This window comes from Stegastes partitus, unplaced genomic scaffold, assembly GCF_000690725.1.
Source record: "Stegastes partitus isolate 25-593 unplaced genomic scaffold, Stegastes_partitus-1.0.2 Scaffold854, whole genome shotgun sequence".
Classification (NCBI taxonomy): Eukaryota; Metazoa; Chordata; class Actinopteri; family Pomacentridae; genus Stegastes; species Stegastes partitus.
The window spans coordinates 164,679-184,787 of NW_007578585.1; the positions used below are offsets into that span (position 1 = coordinate 164,679).

The 20,109-nt window shown below is 39.2% G+C and overlaps 1 protein-coding gene across 2 annotated transcripts in view; it reads left to right on the top strand.

Annotated features, from left to right (window-relative positions):
* The first annotated feature begins 267 nt into the window (after positions 1-267).
* The window catches only part of tox (thymocyte selection-associated high mobility group box), a 56,289-nt gene continuing 36,447 nt past the window's right edge, over positions 268-20,109 (top strand). For both annotated transcript variants that reach the window (XM_008293043.1, XM_008293044.1), the window contains exons 1-2: positions 268-865; positions 19,288-19,353. In XM_008293043.1, the coding sequence (XP_008291265.1) occupies positions 761-865; positions 19,288-19,353 (171 nt within the window). In that variant the 5' untranslated portion in view covers positions 268-760. The remainder of the gene's footprint in view (positions 866-19,287; positions 19,354-20,109) is intronic.

Genomic DNA, 20,109 nt, shown 5'->3' on the forward strand with positions numbered 1-20,109 from the left:
GGATACAGCAGTGTCGGGTACTACCAAAATAAAACTACAGCGAATGGCGACTTCTCCAACAATAAATCCCAAAACAGCGTCGAATATCAATATTGATGATTGCAGAAATTTTACAAATAATTTTAACAAGTTCCTTTGTCGTCTCCAAGCTGCAGTTTTCCTCCTGACAGCGGTGATGATGTTACTTAATGGGGACAAGTACATCCGTGTGTGTCGTTGATAAGCGCCGCTAGCTTGTCGGAGCAGCTCTTTGTATGCCTGCTCCTCAGCACCGAGCACACCGAGCAGCAGCAGCAGCAGCAGCAGAAGCGGCGGAGGAGCGTTAAAACACCGAGTCCCAGGCAGGGACAGACACACCGACAGGGTTCGACACCGTCCCCCCCTGTCTCGAACAACACACCGCGGCTGGATACCACCGACTAAAAGGAAGGGGAAAAAAGCTTTTATTTTTTAAAGCCCACCGTTCGCCCACCCCCCCTCCTCTCTTTTAACGTTAACCGGGAACTTTGCTCCTCAGAGCGGCACTTACCGGAGCCGGTGTGTAGAGAAGAGCATCAACTTAACTCACTCTCAAAGCTCGGTTTAAGCTAACTTCACGAACTTATCTTTAGCTTTTTTTTTTCTTGTTTCTGTGTGAGGGACTCGTTACGAACCTTTCTGTTATTTTTTTGAACAGTTAGCTTAGTTTTAGTGGCTCCTGACGAACACAGAGGACGGACAGACATAAAGAACAGGCGGAGAAGTGGATGTATTTTCAGCCATGGATGTAACCGTTTACCCGCCTCCTCCTCAGTCTCTGGCCGCCTCGGACCACACCAGGCTGGGGCAGCTCTCCTACCCTGACCCGGCCTTCGGAACCAGCAAGGTAAAGACCACCACCAGGGGAAAAAAAACCCCTACATTTCTGTTCCCCTCCTCTGACTGTCTTGGCTATCTTTCCTCGATGTGTGCTCGTTTTTTCTTGCCCTGCCAATTAAGTGTTAATTAATTGCCTTATTAGGCTCCAGTTAATTAACGCAGCTGTTGAAGGTAACTACATTTCAGTCTCTTTTCGTCAAATCCCCTCACTAGATGATACACAGCCTGTAATTTTACCCCGAGTTTTGTCTCCACTCTTGTAATCACACCTATAATTAAAACTTCACCACCGGGTAACAGAAATGCAATCAAGTTTAAATATGTTCCACGTTTTCGCTCCAAACTGAAGAGATGCGGTTAGACTGAAGTACACGGCGAGCAGAAGTGAGAAGAACATGCACAGCTCATCTTTTGTGATGCTTAAAAATAGTTGATTTACTGTATCTGATGCGTACCTCTTGTTATGCTTTAGTTAAATGGTGTTTGGGAAGCTCTGTTGGCCCTCCAGCCCAAAGCCAAAGGTCAGGGTCAGATTCACAACTGGACCCAGCAGTGTCTCCCAATAAGACACCTCTTAAACAGGATGGATGAGTCCTCGGATCACAAGTAATTTTCAATACATGATTAACTATCTGTCTATGCAGAGGGATGCTTCTCAGAGTGAGCTGTCTGGCTACCATGCTCATTTGACAGTGATGAATTGCTTAATTATTTAATTAGGTTTCAGCTGATGAGTGCAGCCAGTAGAGTTAACAACAGATTATTAACCTCTCTTCAATCTTAGCGCAATATAATGGGTTCATTTTGTAGTGTGGTAGTGTTAAATGTTGAAATTAACACAGGAATGTACCATCAGACTCGTTTACCTGCAAAATCATGGCAAGCCGCATCTCTCAGTTTAATTTTCAGTTATGTTTAATTAGGTTGATTGAAATGATACGTAAATATGTTTATGCTGCTAAAGAATGGAAAGCAAAATAGTCGGAGTATCCACGTCAAAATCTTCTCTGAATTCAAAAGTGAGTGCGGTAGTTTTAATTAATGGACAAAGGCTTATTTAAATATATAGTACGTGAGGGAACAGCAAAAGCAGCCCTGTGACCTTTGAGGGACCACAACCATGATTTAAGCCTCGACTTCTGCTTTGTTAACTCTGAAGTGACTTAACCGAACTCTGTCGCATAACTTTCTGCCCTTTTGCTCGCTGTTTTTTAAATCCTAATCTGTCTCATGTGTCATGGATTTAGTGGACTGAGGAATATCGGAGTATACTGTCATCACTGGCTGTGTGGCGCACAACTTTGTGATTGATTGGATTATTCACATGTCGGTTGTCTGATCCTTCACTGCCTGCTCTCTGTTCACTCACTAAATCACTGTCAGGATGGGATGGTAGTCCTGCTCTCATCAACAATGTGCAGTGTTGTGATTACAAAACTTTACCCTCCAAAGAAACCCGCTGGGATCAAACCTTTCGCCAGCAAGCGTCTGCATAAGTGCTGTAGTGACTTTAGCAGCATATTATATATAAGGTTTTGGGTGTGTATTGTGTTATGACTGGTTTGCTGATGTACAGAATTGTTTACCTACATCTGTTAGAACAATTAACTTATACAATAGTTGGGAACATTAACTACCAATAGTCTATTAAACTTAAAAGAAACACACTTTTTTGACCATTATTAACTTTTAGAGTGCCCACTTTAGCTTTAGCGTCAGCGTTGGATAATTAGCTAGCTTTCAAAATTCACAGGCATTTTCACAATTTTATGCTGTAGTGTTCATCAACACCACGTTTTAATTTCTTGGATGGAAGCAAGGTTAGTTTTGAAATCTGCGCATCCCGTTCGGGCGACCAGCAAAAAGACCTGTAACTTTATCTCATTAAGCTTCACCTGGTGATGCAACAAATCTACAGCACATTTGTTTTTACAGTCGATTACACTCCCTTGTGGACACATTCAACTGCAGAAGCCTAGTTGTTGGTATTGGTGTTAGACTTCTTTCTAGTCCCCTTGGATTCTATTTAGAAGACAATTTCCATACATGCACAGTAGGTCAGTGTCTATTTTTTCCCTACAATAACAACACAGCCTTTGTAGTGTGGTTGGGTTGCATGTCCAAAGAGGGTTCAGCGTGGTCTCTCGTGGAGTTAGGCAAATGACAAAAGTTACATCACTCTGAAAACTCTGACTCCAGTAAACCGTTGTGTACTGACTGGAAGTATAACACGGAAGTAACACCTCACACCCTTTGTCGAATATTTTCTCTGCTAATTATTTAGTTGTTTGGTTTAAAAACAACAACATAAAAAAGTCAGTACATCGCGAAAAATGTTGGTCAGTGTTTTCCAAAGGCCAAGATAATGTTCTTTAAATGTTTTGATTTGTCCACGACCCAAAGATATTCAGTTTACTGTCATAGAGGAGGAAGGAAACCAGAAAATAGTTAAAGAGGAGGAGACAGGAAGAAGCTGAAATGAGAGAATTTAGATTTTTTTTTTTTTTGGCAAAACAAATAAACTAATGAGTTGATTATCAAAATGGTGTAAAATTAATTTGAAAGTTAAAAGCTCATGGATTATTCAAATCATCTTTGCAGCTTTAGTCTTTAGCTGCTTTCTTGTAGGAGACTAAAGAAAGCATACGCTGGAATCTGAGAATCTTGATCTTTCTTGGTAAACAAACTCATACCAATGACTCAATTATCAAAGTAGTTGGTGATCGATTTAATAGTTGACGGCAACTCGATCCGTCGTTGCAGCTCTATTCATGAGAGGTTGATATATTTTTAATCAATTAAATTAGTAACAGCAATTAATTGACTGACAGTTAGTCACTAAAATCTTTCGTCCGTATACTTTATGTAGTAATACGTTCCACAGTGCGGTGTGCAAAAGAAATGAGGTTGCCACAGCTGGAAGTGAAATAAAGCGGAGAGAAGGCGAAACATACATTTTAGCAAAACCATGTTGTTAGATTAAATTGACAATATCATTCTGAAGATTCATTGATCTCTACAGTGTAAAAACTGCACATTATGACACTATTGTACATACTGGATGCAGGTTGTATGCAATAGAAATTGGGACAAAGCAGTTGACCCTTTCCAAGGTCTGTCATTCACTGTGATCTCTGACCTGAATACATGTTGATTGGGCATTAATAAAAAAAAAGATTGCATCCATGCCTTTATTAACTCGATTATTTTCTGTGTTGGATGGTGAAACTCACTGTGTTGTACACCAAGCTGCAGCTTTTAAGCTCTGAATCACACAATGCGTAGAAAGGCTCTATACTGTTGCTGTTGTTGCCAGTGAGTGGGTTTGTTTCAGAAAGAGGGAAGGAGAGATAGAAGATAGAGGCTGTGGATGTGGAGAGAGTGCAATCAGTGTGGTTGGGGGTAGGGACTGGATATAGAGAGAGAGAGAGAGAGTAAGAGAGGGTTGTTGGGGGTAGGGATGTTGTAGATGAGAGAGAGAGAGAGAGAGAGAGAGAAAAAGAGTGACAGAGAAAAAAAGAGAGAGAGAGTAGTGGGGGTTGGTTCACCAAGGTTTGTACTATATTTCTCTCTGTGTGTCTTTTGATTCACGGCTCTGTCGGCCTGATAGACGAGATCATATTACTGCATGGGGGAGCAGAGAAGGAGAGGGAGAATGTAGAGAAAAAGGAGTGGAGGGAAAGGGAGAGAGGAGAGGAAAGTAGGAAGCAGCGAAGAAACAAAATGAGACGAAGGAGAGAGGAAAAAAAAAAAGAGGAACAGTGTGTAAGCGAGCTGCGAGGGGAGGGGTGTGTCCTACAGATGTGTTAATTTAAAGAGGTAATAACAGTGCTGGCCTACATTTTCCATTTCAATTAAGAAGAAAAAAATCTCTGCACAGTTACCACTGAGAAGGCAGTATTTCACTGCATATTATGCCCATAATTAGGATTTATGGTAACCAGTCTTACATTAATTAGTCTTTTGGGTACATATATTAGCTTCTTGAATCAGAAATGAGTGTGGTGACTGTATTCAGCAGTTCAACCCCTCAGATCCAGGTCTGTGCTAAAGCTGTCAAACTGCAGCCTTTCTTCAAAATATACTATATTTCAAATTTCACTGCGTCTGAAGAAACCTTAAAGAAAAGGAGATAACATTTGTCTTTGTACACAGACCACATAAATCCATTCTTTGTCACTGATATAGGTTTTATGATTATGTAGGTGAATGACTGTGTGGTAGAACAGATGTATGGAGTTAAAAGTGGTAAATTAAAATCTGAATGAACTGTGGGTTAAAGCAACTGCCACACACTGATTTGACTGCCCTGGCTGTACTGACATTACACATACATACACAGAAATCTCAGTATCATATGTTTTGTTTTGTAGGAACCATCGTGCTGCCTGGATTATGTTTTTCCCCACATAATGAGGAAACCTTGTTAATGACTGCATTTGCCGAGGCAATGTAGCTACTGAGCGTTTCCAGTAAATGTTCACACGGTAACATATTTCACTTGTCTTCCTGCCGTATCTGCTCTAGCAATGCAAATATGATCTGCATGTAGAAACTGAAGCATTAGTTTTTCATGGTTATTCTTTGCTTGTCACAGCACTTTGGCCACAATCACATCTGACTTCAAGCATGAGTCAGGAGGAGATGACTTTATATGAACATGTAATCAAAACTGCAGTCCTTTCCAAGTCTCAGCCAAATGCACTTGCATTAAATGGAACCGCGCTGATGTAAACCTCACACTCGCGCCTGAAAGTCCTCCATTGTGTATGCTCGCCATCCACCCTACACCTCCCTTCACTTGACTTGTGTGCAGTGCAAAAATGCAGCACTTACAGCACGTACACTGGAAAACATGTTTCCAGGAAACGCCGTCCAGGTTTGACGTCTCTTTGAAATGGAATTGGCAAAACAAATTAGAGGAGCTGCAGTCATTAGTGATAATTAATTGATTAGTTAATCAACAGAAAATTAATTCTTAACAGGTTTTTATTTTGTATTCAAACAAAAATGTCAGTTTTATGACTCCAGCTTCCTGAGTTCAAACATTGCCTACCTATTTTAATATAATAATTGAATATCTTTGATTTGCTTTGAAAAACGTTGGTCATACAAAAGAAGACATTTGACATAAACTTGGGATGTAGGAAATTGTACTTGGCATTTTTCACAGTTTTCTTATGCTTAATAGACCAAATACTTTAAAACAATAAACTGAAAACATAGTTTGTGGATGTGGATTTTAGTGAAAATAATCTTTTTTTTTGACAAACTACTAGTGTACAATATTAGTGTAAATTGTACATGACAAGGTTGACAAAATTATGTTGTGTTTAATGTCCAGTTTTAGAATTCCTTTTTTGTCTGGTTGTAGAGCTTTTATTCTTATTCTTCTGTTCTGTCCCTTACCCAGACCGCCCATTCTCTCCAATATGTTCTACCAGTTAGATGCTTTAGTTTACATGTTCTGTAATTTGCTGAAGGAAATGGTTAATGTTCAGATCTAGCAGTCCAACTGAACAAGGTGGGGGTAGAAATCCAGGCGAAAAGGAAGGTCTGTCTGGGAAGCTCAACCCCAAAAAGTATGCTGAGTAGAATATCTGTGTAAATCCACAGATTACAATCAGTCAGGTTTTCTTGGCGTAAGAATTCGAGCTCTGCCCCACCCATTGTCGCTTTACCTGTAAAGTGGAGTTTGTACAGCATTGAACTCCAGCTGATAGATAGCAGCATGTATTTTAATTGCTGCAACAACGTGTGCTGTAGGACAGATTTCTCTTGTCTTCTCCGTGGAAGTGCATTTTTTTCGTGATCAAAGAAATTTAACAGAAAAGTGTCAGGCTGGTTGTGTCTGTGATCAGCCTATTGTTTTTGATGCCTTTGCATAGTTAAGTCACATCGGGAGCTAAATGAATGGATGAACAGAAGTACGCTCTGCTGACGGGATGTTGGTGCTCATAATGAGTCTCTACAGATGAGAATATGAGCAGTTCGTTTGATGCAAAAGTGAATTAATGGTAGGCTTGCATACCATGAAGAGATTTTAAGTGTCTATTTAAGATGATTCTGTGTTTGTGGTTGAACTGTGCACATAAATTTTTATGCTTTCTTAACTTGTGGCCCTGTTAAAGAAAGAAAAACCAAGATGGGATAAATCAGAGAGGGCAGGAATGAAAGGAAAGAGGGACAGAGACAGAAAGAGAGGGAGAGGGAGAGAGAGAGAGGGCCTAATGTAAACATAATGATTGTGAAAGCTGGGTGAGGTATTTCTAAAGCAAATACAGAGGAAGAAGGAGCATAGAGGATCGAGAAGAGGGCACGAGAAAAGAACTGCGGAATTTAGATTGAAGGAAAACTAAAGGAAATCTGCAAAGTTGTCAGGGGACAGGGTGAGGTTTGAAAAATGTAGATAAGTACAAAATGGACAGAAATAAGAGAACGTGAATAGCAGAAGATCATAAGGGTTTAGTGTTAAGCGGTCACACAGCTATAATCAGAAGTCATGAACTGTTTTCAGATCATGCAGATCATGGTATTAATTCAACAGTTATGGTGGTTAATTTACAGTCAGATACGTACATGGCCCTGGTGGAGCATCGTCAGTGTTCATTTAGCTTACATGCTAACTGAACAAAAGCAGAGTTTGGCCCTGTTCATTCTCTATGGAAAATGGGGAAAAAAAAAAGAAATGTTGAAAGTTGGAAAACTTTTACCAAATGCAAGTTCATGCAGTCTTCACCTGCAAGCTCTGCAGTTCTCTGCAGTGATGGGACAACTAGTGTAGTCTATTTTCAGCATGTCACAGCTGTAAAATTACAGGTGTAAATAAATTCAGTGCTGGCTGAATTGCACTTAGCTGCTTCAGTTCCAGGGCCGTGATATTGTTCATGCTGGTTCATTGTCACAGTGTGATGACTTACAGGGACACTAAATTAGAATAGAACTATTGTTAATTTTATTAGCAACACTTCATTAGAATGCCTGCTGTGATAAAGGCCTCTTTTAGTTACTGGCAGAGCTTTTTGGCATGTCCCTCGCCTTCAGATTTACACCAAGACAAAATGCTGCTTGGCATTAAATACTTGGAGAAAATCATAGGATGCTTATTGATGCAGTGTTTGCTAACAGGCAAAGACTTGTCAGCAGTGTAGCAGGATGTGTAGCATGATATTACTGAAAGGGTTGCATCTGATTTTTATTTCAGGTCAGAGGTGTCAAACTATTAGCCAAAACAAAATTATATTTCATTAACTCAGTTGTAACTTTGAAGCAACATACATTCAAGATCAAGACAGTTAAGATTGTCAAACTACATTAAAGCCTAGTGGGAGAAATGGCACTGTTAGCCTGCAGTGAGCTGCATGAGTGTGACCCTTGCACTCTGATGTGTGATTACACCACAAATGTCATATTTCTTCCCATCGTGGCAGCACAAACTATAGCAGACATGACTGTTATTCTGTATTTGTTTCCAACTTAAGTATATTATTGCATATATGCTAATTGTAGAAATTGTGTAATTAAGAAAATGAGACCAAATCTGTGATTTCGCAAATTCTTTGGTGTAAATGTGTGAACCCAGCAGCACCACATTCTCTTCAGCAGTTAGCATAGCTAACAATTTATTGATCAAAATAGAAAACATTACACTTCATAATGAGTTGTTTTCATAACACAAGGGCTGAGTCTGGAGTGACTTGCAATATAGTCTGCATGCTGACTTTGAGAAGATGTGGTTTAGTGGCTTTACCAGGTTACAAGCTTCTGTTAGTGATAGCAGCTCAGCCTTTGTACTTCTAATGTGTGTGTTTATATTCTCTGGTATCCCAGTGAACAAAGAGGGAAATAACTGTTGATTGGCATTATGTATTATAAGATTGCAAATCAGTCCCATATTATGAATAGTGTCTAACTGGTAGAGATGGTTTGGTGGTATTTCTGTGGGATAGTTGTGTCACACACTTTGTATTTGACTTAATAATATCCCTCATTTGATAGTCTAATTGATCAACGATTAATCTTTTGCATCCAGCCTACAAACTGTGCTACAGGGCAGGGTTGAACGATTTGGGAAAAACCCAAATTGTGTTTTTTTTTTCTAACAGAAAATGTGATTTGATTTGTATTCTATTTTTTTTTTTTTTTCAAGTCAAGCTTCATTCAGTTTTCACTGCGTAAGAAAAAAACATGATGGAACATTCTCACATGAGATACCATCAAAAGTCACACAAAGGAAACGCTGTGAATTTGTAAAACCATTGACATGACAGTTTAATCCCTGTGTCAGATACGCTGCATAATGTATATTCTAAATTGCAGCTTTTGTGAACTGCATTGTTTCAAATTCTGGTTTAGATTTGAATGGATGAATTTTTCAGCCGAGTAGAAGCAACAGGTTTCATACCAGCCTAAACTAATTGGGCAAACACACCAGGGTTTGTTGTAACCGAACCACACAGGTTATGTATAAGAACACTGTAAGTCACCTTGGGGGACAGAATATTTTCATCACAGCCTATTCTCTTCGAGCTTAGTGTATACCTACAGGGTGCATACTCTGTGTTCATGTAATAATAAATCTGCTCCACATGAGTTGGCCGACTTAACTTACAGTATATTGTGATCACTGGCAAGTAGCCATGGCATAAACAGGATGATCCTCTCCGCTATGAAAAATAATGCACTCCTCACCAAACCCCGACGGCAATATTACCATTTTTAAAGAACAATTTTTGTCAGTCAGGATTACAAAAACGAATTAATATGGATTTGTCAGTGGATTTGAAATGACATGTCATGCATCAGGCAGCGATATGTAAATGCCTTGTGGTAATGGGTGCTTTTATAGAGGCACAGAGTGGGAACCTAACCGACTGTAATAACACTAAAGCAATTGGCTGAACTGCTTGAATTGTTCTTGTGATAAATCAGCAGTATTCTGACAATTTGGTCACAGCTATTGAAAAAGATGTACAGTACATCTACAGTTATCTTATCCTATGGCCCTTTCCCAGCCGTTTATTTATTTATTTTTTTTGTATCACATACTTCCATTGTCCCCTCCACCAGTTTTCTAACCTGCCAAAGTGTCGGCATTTCATCTAATTATCTATCAGAACACAACCAGTCAATCTGTCTGTCCGTCTGTCCATGTTGGCCGTCATTCCCACAACAGAACATCTCGCCAGACTCCCCTCCGCTACGCTCCCACCCCTGGTGCTCGTCGGCGATTGGGTGACTTTCAGCACTGTTGCTTGTGTGTCGGTGTGTCTGAAAGCGTTTCAGTTGGTTGAATCCCGGGGACGGAGCGATGAGGGACTCCTGGTTGGTGGAAGGATGCCAGTGGAACAGATGGGCGGAGACAGAGCGCTGCCAGAAGAGACTAATTATCAGGATTTCGTTTCCAAAACAAACATATTGCAATCAAATCACATACTGCAATCATTGCTGCATTGTTCAGTGTGTGTGTGTGTGCGTACTGTATTAGTGACAATGACTTGGATCAATTAACTTGTGGTGGAAGAGATTGGATCAGTTCCCGAGGCATTATTCAGGAGCTGTTGTGGCCCATTTTTCTTTAGCACTCGGCTTTTGTTCACCATCATGTAATCATAACTGTTGTAGTGAAGTGCTAATTACTGTGGGTAGATTGAAATAACTTTGTCACATCTGAAATTTGTATACTTGTGTCTGTTTTGACCCCGTTTCCTTCTGCTCCGGTAAACTATCTGTGACTTCAAACAAAACTTTTCTGCTATTCTGTGATTTATTTACCGCAGTGGGAAATGTCAGATCTGGAGTTTCACAATGAGCCTCATGCATTTTGGTCGTCTTATCTGAAACCTCTCGCACTTTTTCTCATGATGCTTGCTCTTTTAAGTGTTTAAAGTTTGATTAGCAAACCCTCTTATCATAAATTGTTCATCTGAATTTAATGAATGTTCATTAGCAGATGCATGTTTGTGATTTTTGAGCATTTTCACAATCAGGGCCTGCTCCAGTTTATTTGTGGACAAGTTTCATTGGCAAAAAATGTAATCAGGCCGTCACACCACAAAGCTTTAAGTCCTGCTGTCCAATTAAAACATAATGAATGGAACTAAGTCAATAACTCATCCCTTATATTGGAATCCATATTAAGCTGTATAACTCCTAAGTCAACAAGCGTTTTTCCACTTGTGGGGGAAAAAAAGCACAGTGTACATGAGACATTCCCTAAGTCTGGCAGATTTGTAAATTTTGGTTGAGAAAATTGGTGCATGGCTCTTAAAGCTGTAATAACAGTTTGAGAGGCATCAATGGTAGAGATGAACCGAAACAGAATTACAGTCTAACTCTGCCTCTCCCCTCAGCATTGCAGAGCTTTATAGAGAGTTTAATTTCAGTGTTTAGCTGTTCACTGTTACTAGTCCTGCTTTGACTCTCTCACTGCTTTCATAGCGTCAATCACAGATGCAGGGGAAATATACTTTATTTTCTGTGTATTAATTAGGGACCAAACAAATATACTACATGCCATCAGAGCATCATCACTACACCTTGGCAATGATTCTCCAAAATCTCTCCTCTGCTCCACTGGAGGAAAGAACACAATTCTCCCAAAAGAGATTCCCTCATTTGGTGTTTTGAAGATGGTAGTGGAGAGTGCTGTAGAACATGCTGGCCTACAATCCCCTGTAGGGGTTCAATTGGGATGAGATCTGGTGACTGTGAAGGCCATAACATATGATTCACATCATTTTCATCCTCATCAAACCTCTAAAGGGACAAGTAGACCCAAAGCATGCCAGGAAAATGTCCCCCACAGCACAACAGAGCCACTGGATCCCCTCACTGCAGGGGTCAAGGGTTCTGGTTTTTTCTTTGAATTTCTCATCCATCTTTATGTATACATGTATAGATCATTTATTCCAGATTGCCCGTCTCTGTTGACTTATGACACTAAAATTGCTCTCACCTTATATGCTTGACATCTCATCAGGTGCGCATGAATGAACTTGGGCTTGTTTTCAATTTAGAAGCATCATGAGTAACGTCTGCCTCCCCTCTCTCAACCCCACATGCCTCTCCCTCAAAGTCACTCCCCTCCCCCTCCTGTCGTGCGTTGTCGTGAACTGGGACAAACCCTGGGTCTGACTACATAAGTAGTCAAGAAACAAAAACACATGTTCAGGCTGCCAGAGATATGAGGCTCATTCTTATTTACTGGTGGATAGATACTGTAATTTACAGAAAGAGGAAAAAAAATAAAATGAGAAACTACAAACACAGTTTTGTCCATGAAAAACAATTCAGGTTTTATAATTTAACTGGTTATAGTTTCAAGGAAAAAAAAAAAAGCGACAACCCTGCCTGTCTTTACTGGAAGCATAATGAGGAAATATTTACCACAAAGTCCTGACTGCACATGCTCAGAAAATTATTAGACAGCTGTTTCAAGAAATGTCAAAATTCCCTCCACACACACATACACAGAAGTGATGGCCTTCACACGCACACAACCTAGATTTACAGTGAGGGTGGATACATTTAGCCAATAAAACTAGGTTTATATTGTTGTCAGGGTGACAGAGATAAGACAGATAAACAATTGCTGAGCTGAACTACCACAGCTGTGTGAATCTCCTTCCTCTGCACGCAAAGTCACTCAGAAGTCTGCACCATCTATCTCTCACCGAACAGACTTTTAAGCTGATTTATGTCCCCTGATGAAGTTCAGAGTCAGCTGAAATTCATTCAGCCCTATCCAACAAAATAGTTTCACATGCCAACCAAAACCACGAGTGATAAAAACAGTAAAAGATTCCTTTAAAGCATTTACTCAAAGCTTCACAACTTGAGGAGACGCCTGACATGAGTACTATCTGAAGAGGAAGTTGAACCCAATGCTGCAAACGTGCTGGTAGGGTTGCTGACTACAGAACCTTTACAACACTACATGCATTTGTAGTTTTTTTTTTAGCTGTCTGTGAAACTCCTCCAAATATGCTACATTCTCTTTAAGTTATTTAATTTATCATTTTAGGCTGTAAAGTATTATTTCAGTAAGAAAATTGCAGCAGTGAAGTCAGTTCTTTTTTCACAATTCCTCACTCCTCAGCGAACACCTCAGATTATCTCTGAAAGATTTTCAGATTGAATACCAAGTAAATTACATTACTTTTTCTAAATTTTTTAAAAGCCAGAATGAATCCCTTCAATTTAGTTAAAGAGGAAACCACCCAACAATCAGCTCTCTGGGAAACAGAGTAAAATCTCACTCCTCCTGCTGTATCTCTCTCTCTCTCTCCCCCTTTTAACTCCCCCTTTATCTCGTTCTCTATCTCACATTCACTACACATTTCATTTCTCAACCTCTCCCTGCTTCCCTTCCTCACTCTGCTCCCCTTTTCCTTGATACACTGTATTCCTCTCTTTTCCTTTGTCCTTGTCTGTCATCCTAATAGTCTCTCTCCCCCCTTTTCTCCCCCTTCCTCCGACCCTGACCCACTTAGCTGGCTGCTTGTTATTCAAACCTTTGCTTTACCCACACAAATACAGACACACACACACACACACACACACACACACACACACTCACACACACTCACACAGAAATGAAGAGAGGGAGCAGCAGAGATGAGAGAGTGAGATACAGAGGCATGAGGGGGGAGAGAGAAAGAGGGTAATTTGGTTTGACTACAAACCTTGCCATCCTTTTTTAGTTCTCACTGTAAGGTTGGAGATGCTCGCTCAGTACTGATACGGATTTTTTTTGTCGTACCATAAAACATGTAAAGATGCGATTTCTCTGTGAAAGGCAACAATATCCCAAACAGCACCTTTTCACATGAAAGCACGCCCATGCTAATGATGGGGTTTTTCCAGGCTCAGGTTGATGCTAAGGTGCAGCCTCAGCTGCGACCTACTGAACCCTGAATTATTTTGAAATGCAAAGTAATGTAAAATGTAACTAGGCCTCTCCTACGGAGATGCATAAGGCTGCATCTGCCTACTGTGATAATAGGAAAACCTAAATGTGACTGAGATGCAGATCTTGTAAATATCTCTGTGATGGAATCTGTGAGAATGTTTTTTATTTTTTTGTCTTTTTTTTTTGTAAGGCACATTTAATTTTGAAGAGGGTGTGTTATACAAATTACTTCCAAAGAAGATCACAGCAGGTCATTTCATCTCAAATCATTAGGGCCTTTCTGCTCAGCCAGCTCTGATTTGCTTTAAAGTTTTTATTTTTTTTCCATAAGCCATAGAAAATGCATGTGGTTTCTGGGAAATTTTAAATTGATATACTCGTATCAAATGCTTCCCAAGATAAAATCTTTTTACAAATCGCCCATTAACCCATCTTCAGCAGTTTTTGTTTTTTAAATCGCATTACAATTTAAGGTCATATTTGAATGACAGTATCTCAGGAACTATTAAAGATAAAAGCCTGAAATATTCAGTTATCTCTCATCGTTGATTCAGAATCTGCAAAATTGGACAAGTAGATCAAATAACCTCTGAAACTTCATGAAAAGTCCCATCTTTGAGCACACATTAGCAAAAAAATTGATGATGCAGAAGTTAACTAGTGATATTTTCTAAACCATATGTAGTTGCATGTAAAATCTGAATAGTTGTGATTGAATGACTTCCAGGAAACACTTCATACTCTCTGTTGCACTGCACAGTTTTCATTTGTAGGAGGAAAGCCATTAGCTAGCCTTTAAACTTACTGTTTCATGCTCCCCTAGAACATGCATCTTATATCTGACAGGATTATGATTTATGATTATTTTTTTCTCGTATGTATTGTGCCTATGGCAGTTCAGCACACCATTTTAGTATGAATACTTAATATAAAAAACGGGATGGAAAATGGATTACAATACATCTGTAATACCAGAACTTAGATAAAAATGTAATTTTAAGAAATGCATACAATACTGTTTAGTGCCAAAAGCAGAATGTGTAACATTTCTGCTTTAAAATATCTAAAAACAACTCGGCCAGTGTTATATATTTCGTTTACTTGTGAACTTCCATTATCTGAAATGTTTCTGATAACGTTCAAACCCAGAGAAATCCATAGTTTTATTTATTGTGTGTTTAATTTTGGTAGCCTGTCAAAGGCATCATATCACCTTTACCATCAGTAGGTTGGGAAACCAGTAAACACACAGAAGAATAAACTATGAATTACTTCATTGGTAACACAAACTAGCCATGTTTTCTTCAAACAGTCTGTTTCACATGTTGACAAAGTGAACCTTGTTTAACTATACATGTAATTTCACTCATTGAAATAAAACAAAAACACATCCTTGATATTGCCCTCAACATGTCAAAACTCAGAGCATTTAAGACAGTCTTGGTTGAATCCGCAACGTTTCAACACAGCCGTTCTGTTGAGCGACCAGATATAAATTAAAGTCAGTGACGGCCTCTGAGATCTCTGTCTGTCTGTCCTTCTGAGTTAATGAAGAGCATAATAGGTTCCACTCTGCCTCGCAGACTGAGTGCCTGCTGAAAAAAAAATCATCACTATTTCTCTCCTCTGCCCCCATTCTTTCTCATCTCCTCTCTTCTGCTGGTACGTAGTGTAGGTTGAGAGCTGTTCTTTGGATAGCAGGAGCACATTAACTCCTTTCCCTACCATCTACAAATAACTGTAGTTGGACCCTGATTCATTTGGTAAAAGTGACTCTACCAGTAGGTTTTTTAAGTTGCGTTTGAGATTTGGTTTTTGTGATTTGCAGAGCATCAACTCTTAAAATGGGACTTAATCCACAACCTGCAGTGTTTGGGCATCAGCACCGGGCTGAGGTTAGACCATAGATCAAAGCAGAATAGGCTGATTCAGATAAGGGAAGGTGCAGGTGCTCTCGCTGGTTGTGCAAGTGTGAAGGATGTTGGATAGCAACAACTGCAGGGAAACCTACTTAAATGGATGCATACATCGTATAAGGCAGCAGTTATGAGTCTTTCTAAATCTGATCAAATTATCAGCTGAATACCAAACAGAAAAAAATAACTTGATAGTTACTGTGAAGATGTAAGTTGAAAAAATAAATTTGAAGCCAGGTGTTGTCATAAACATGTGAAAGTGTTTGTTGTATGTAAGCCATGTCACTATTATAGGTCAAACCAAACTTTAAATTCATATTTAGGCAACCTTAGAAGTAATAATCCTCAAGAGTTCAGTCTTGTGGTGAGGGCCTACAACTCACAATTATTTTCATCATACAGATTGTTCTCACAACTAATCTCTGCAAATAGTAAAAATTCATTTTACAGATTGGCAATATATTAGGAAAAGGTCATGAGAAAGTGTCCCAGACCTTTTTTTTTTTAAACTGTAAAAGGGTCCACTGTAAGCCAGTTACATGTTGAGAAAACAGATACTTTGATGTAATAAGGATATGAGTGAAATCAACTAAACAGACCACCTGGTCTCACATACTTTACACAGTTACCTTTTAAACTTCTACAAGTTACTGTTACTGTTTCAATCTTGTTTATTTATTTATTGTTATTGTATATCTTTCTAAAAGGCTTTGTGTTATCATTGTATGTGTGTGTCTGTGTGAGACAAGTGGTGTATCAGGTTCCGTCAAAGGTAAATGGCAGAAGCTAATTTGACAGTGAGGTCAGCAGAGCTGCTCATCTCTGATTTGTCTGAGAAAAAAACCTGTTTGCCCACAGACAGAGATGGAAATCTCACCTTTCCTGTTACTACTGTTGGTTGTTATTATATGGAACTGTTCCACAAAAAGCATTAAAAATTAACTGTTAATTCTCCAAGCCAACAAACTGTCCGTCACAACACAGTTTTTTTTTTTCTTTTCTTTTTCTTTTGGCTTTCTGTTGACTCTGTAAACCTATACCTCATTTGCATGATACCCAACAGCTGGCAAATGGACAGGGAAGCTACACCTGTCTGTCCACCTGTCCACCTATGGGTCTGTGTGTGTGTGTGTGTGTGTGTGTCTGTCTGTGTGTGTGTGTGTGTGTGTCTGTGTGTGTGTGTACACAAGACAGCTTTGCGTCTGCCCACCTGTTCAAATGTTGTTCTTGTGTTTGTGTTTGTCAGCCAAGACAATGATTATGTACCAAGGATACCATGAATTATTTGAATATGGTTTATGGATTCAAATATGGATTTGTTTGGTCTTTTGTTTTCTTAGTGTGGGATGAAGGGTTTGATGAGTAATACTAACTAAAGGTAATAGTGCTGTTTAGACTGAAGCAGTGCTCGCTTTCAGTACGTAGTATAACAGATATTAATCAAGTAATATTACCAAAACATTGCTGGTTACACCTTTTAAAAATGAAATGTGAACATGTGCCAACTTTTCCTTGTCTTTTAAATGGTAGGGGCTCTTTAACACTTTGCCAGATAAAATATGTAATTTGAAGACATTTGTTTAAATTTTTAAATTGTATCATAGTTCACTTCGTCACAGATAAATCAAAATACAGATAAATGAAAGCTTGTGGTTGTAGTGAATGATGTGATTGTTTTGACTTTGTTTTTTGTGTGTCCTGGTATGAAGGTCTGTGTTAAATGTGTCCCAACTGTGATGCAGTCTGCAGTACATGTTGAAGCATGTTTCATCAGATTTCAAATGTACAAGTTATCTAGAAAAGTAGTCGTTCAAAATGACTAAGTCATTTTTCAAACAGAAATAATACATATGCAGTAGTTCCAGCCTGTCAGATATGAAGATTTACTGCTTTCCTTTGTCTTTTATGATAGTAAACTGAATGTCTTTGTGCTTTGGATGACTGGTTGAACAAAACCAGTTAATAGTTTCATAATACTTTCGCCTTGGGCTGTTTGAAATTCTCACATATTTTTTACTTTCAGCTGCAGAAAGGCAACGGGAGTCATGACTGAATATGTATAGTCGCATCTTTTTGCATAGTGCTGCAGGTCATAGTACGATTTGTATTTCCTTTCAATCAGAGATGTCATTGTTTCCTTGGCTGATTTTTTTATTTTTTATTTTTTTCGATCAATCAATAATTCTGTGTCAAATAAACCCTCCAAATGCTCAGCACCAGTTGTCACATCCCAAAGTGATGTCTTTCTCATGTGACAGTTAATTCAGCAACCGTTTCAGCATTGCTTTAAAGTTGTCCATCCTCATGGGATGTCTGTTTCCTGCTACGCGAGGTCCACTATTGTTCTCTGTGAGTCACTCAGGAAGTCACCTGGAGAGGACACAACAGTTTGGACTGGAGTTGGGTTGTTATGATGAGCTCAATATTGTTGTAGAAATGCAAACATGAGGCCGCAACTCACATTAGCCTTTGTCAACATAGCAAAGTAATTGATTGTTCTCGAAAAATTCTGTGTTGTGTGCTTTGTAGTGCTGTGCTTACCGAGATGTTTCATCAAGGGAGATAATGGCGCTAGTAACACGCTGTGGTTTTTCTCATTTTATATATGTGACAACAAACCTGCAAGAGATAAAAACACTGAAACGATCTGTGGTTTATACTCCAAGATTATACAGCATGTTTAAAATACTGTGATGCATTGTTTATTTAATAATTAGTAACTGACTAAAATGTTTTTCTTGGCTGTACATAATGTAACCGAGGACAAAACATGACTTTCAGCATATCAGAAGCTGCCAGCACTGACCACATGTCTTGAAGTCAATGTCTAGTGGTTACCAGTGACATTGAAACTTTGTTCTTTACTGCTGTCTGTAGTGGAGGACAAATAAAAGCTAATGAGAAAGAAAGACAGGAGGAAGTGCAGTGCAGATACGCCAGAGAAATAAGGAAGTAAAAGGCCATACTGCATACTAATAGACAGAATTGCGCACTAATATAATATTTATTGTAATGGTGTATGGTCTGTACCGGTATTATAGAGTATTACATAGATTGTAACACAGAATGGGACCGGTATGTAAGATTTTATTGTTCCAAAGGTAGTATCTGTGTGTATATAGTGTTGCCTCTTGTATTCCTTTCTTTCTTTATTATTGTCTTTACATCATCTTTTTCTCTTTTTGCGTTTTACCTGTTTGTATTTTCGGTATACTGTCAGTATAACGTATGTTCTGTGGCCAACAAAAAGGCTTGAGCAAAAAATAACTTAAACATCAATGCATGCTGGCAGCTGTGTTTCTACGAGTACTGTAAACCTGTATTTGGCTTATGGACAGCAACTATAAAATAACCTGAGTCAGAGTCTATTTGACGGACATAGACAATAAGTCAATTGAAGTCTATTTATGACCCTCTTACTCTGGCTGCTAGTAGGATTTTCAGTGTCTGAAGAAGATGGCAGACAGATAGTGGACTGGCTGCTGGCCAGTAATCTGTTACCTCCATCTCCACTTATTGTCTCCTTGCTGGCTGCTGTGTGTTTGCTGTGTTTGATTATAGTTTGTTGACATTGTTGTGCTTGCTCTTTGTTCTCTCCAGCTGGATGGGGACACCATGTTCCTGGGTATGCCAGAAGCAGGCCTTGACTTCGCTTCAACCAGTCAGGTTAGTGTTTATGAGGTTGTGTGGATGTGTGTGTGGGTTTCTTTGTGTGTTTGAGACACAGTGTACCCTGTGAAGTTGTTTCTTTGACATTTCCTCGGTTCAGATTACATTGAACTATCTTCTGAATTACTTGTGAAAGTGTTTCAGCAGTAACCTTGGATGTTCTGTCTCATTTAGTAATACGTAGCCCAAATGTGAAGCCCTACACTATATGTAAGGACGGATGGACTGACAGCCCCTCAGAAATTACGCCCTGGTGGCTTCTTTTTTTATTTATTTTTTCTTTTGTAGCTGTAGCTTTTTTGTCGCATTTGAGCTGGAATCTGCGCAATAGTGACTATTGTGAGCATAGACCAAAAGTAATACCATATTTTGCAGTAATAAAGTGATGTATGTCTGCAGCAAAATGTATTGAGCAAAGTAACAAGAGGCAAAGAAACAAATAGCAATGAAAACACTACTTCCATTGTGGTGGTAAAAAGCAGCTGATATGGAGTTAGCTAGAACACTATCAGCTACTAATCGTTTTTATCCCAAAAATGATAAGCAAGTGGCCACAACTGTACAAGACGGTCAGGATTGTGACAGCTGGCCTACGCAAAGGTTGAGGTAGGCATGGCCAGCTCCAAGTTTATTTGCCTGCAATTCAATCCAAGACATGTGCTATTTCGTATCTGCCAATACTGAGTCTCGATCTGATACCACTGTCCTAAATAATACACAATTAAAAATATTGTGGATTAGCTTTAATACCTT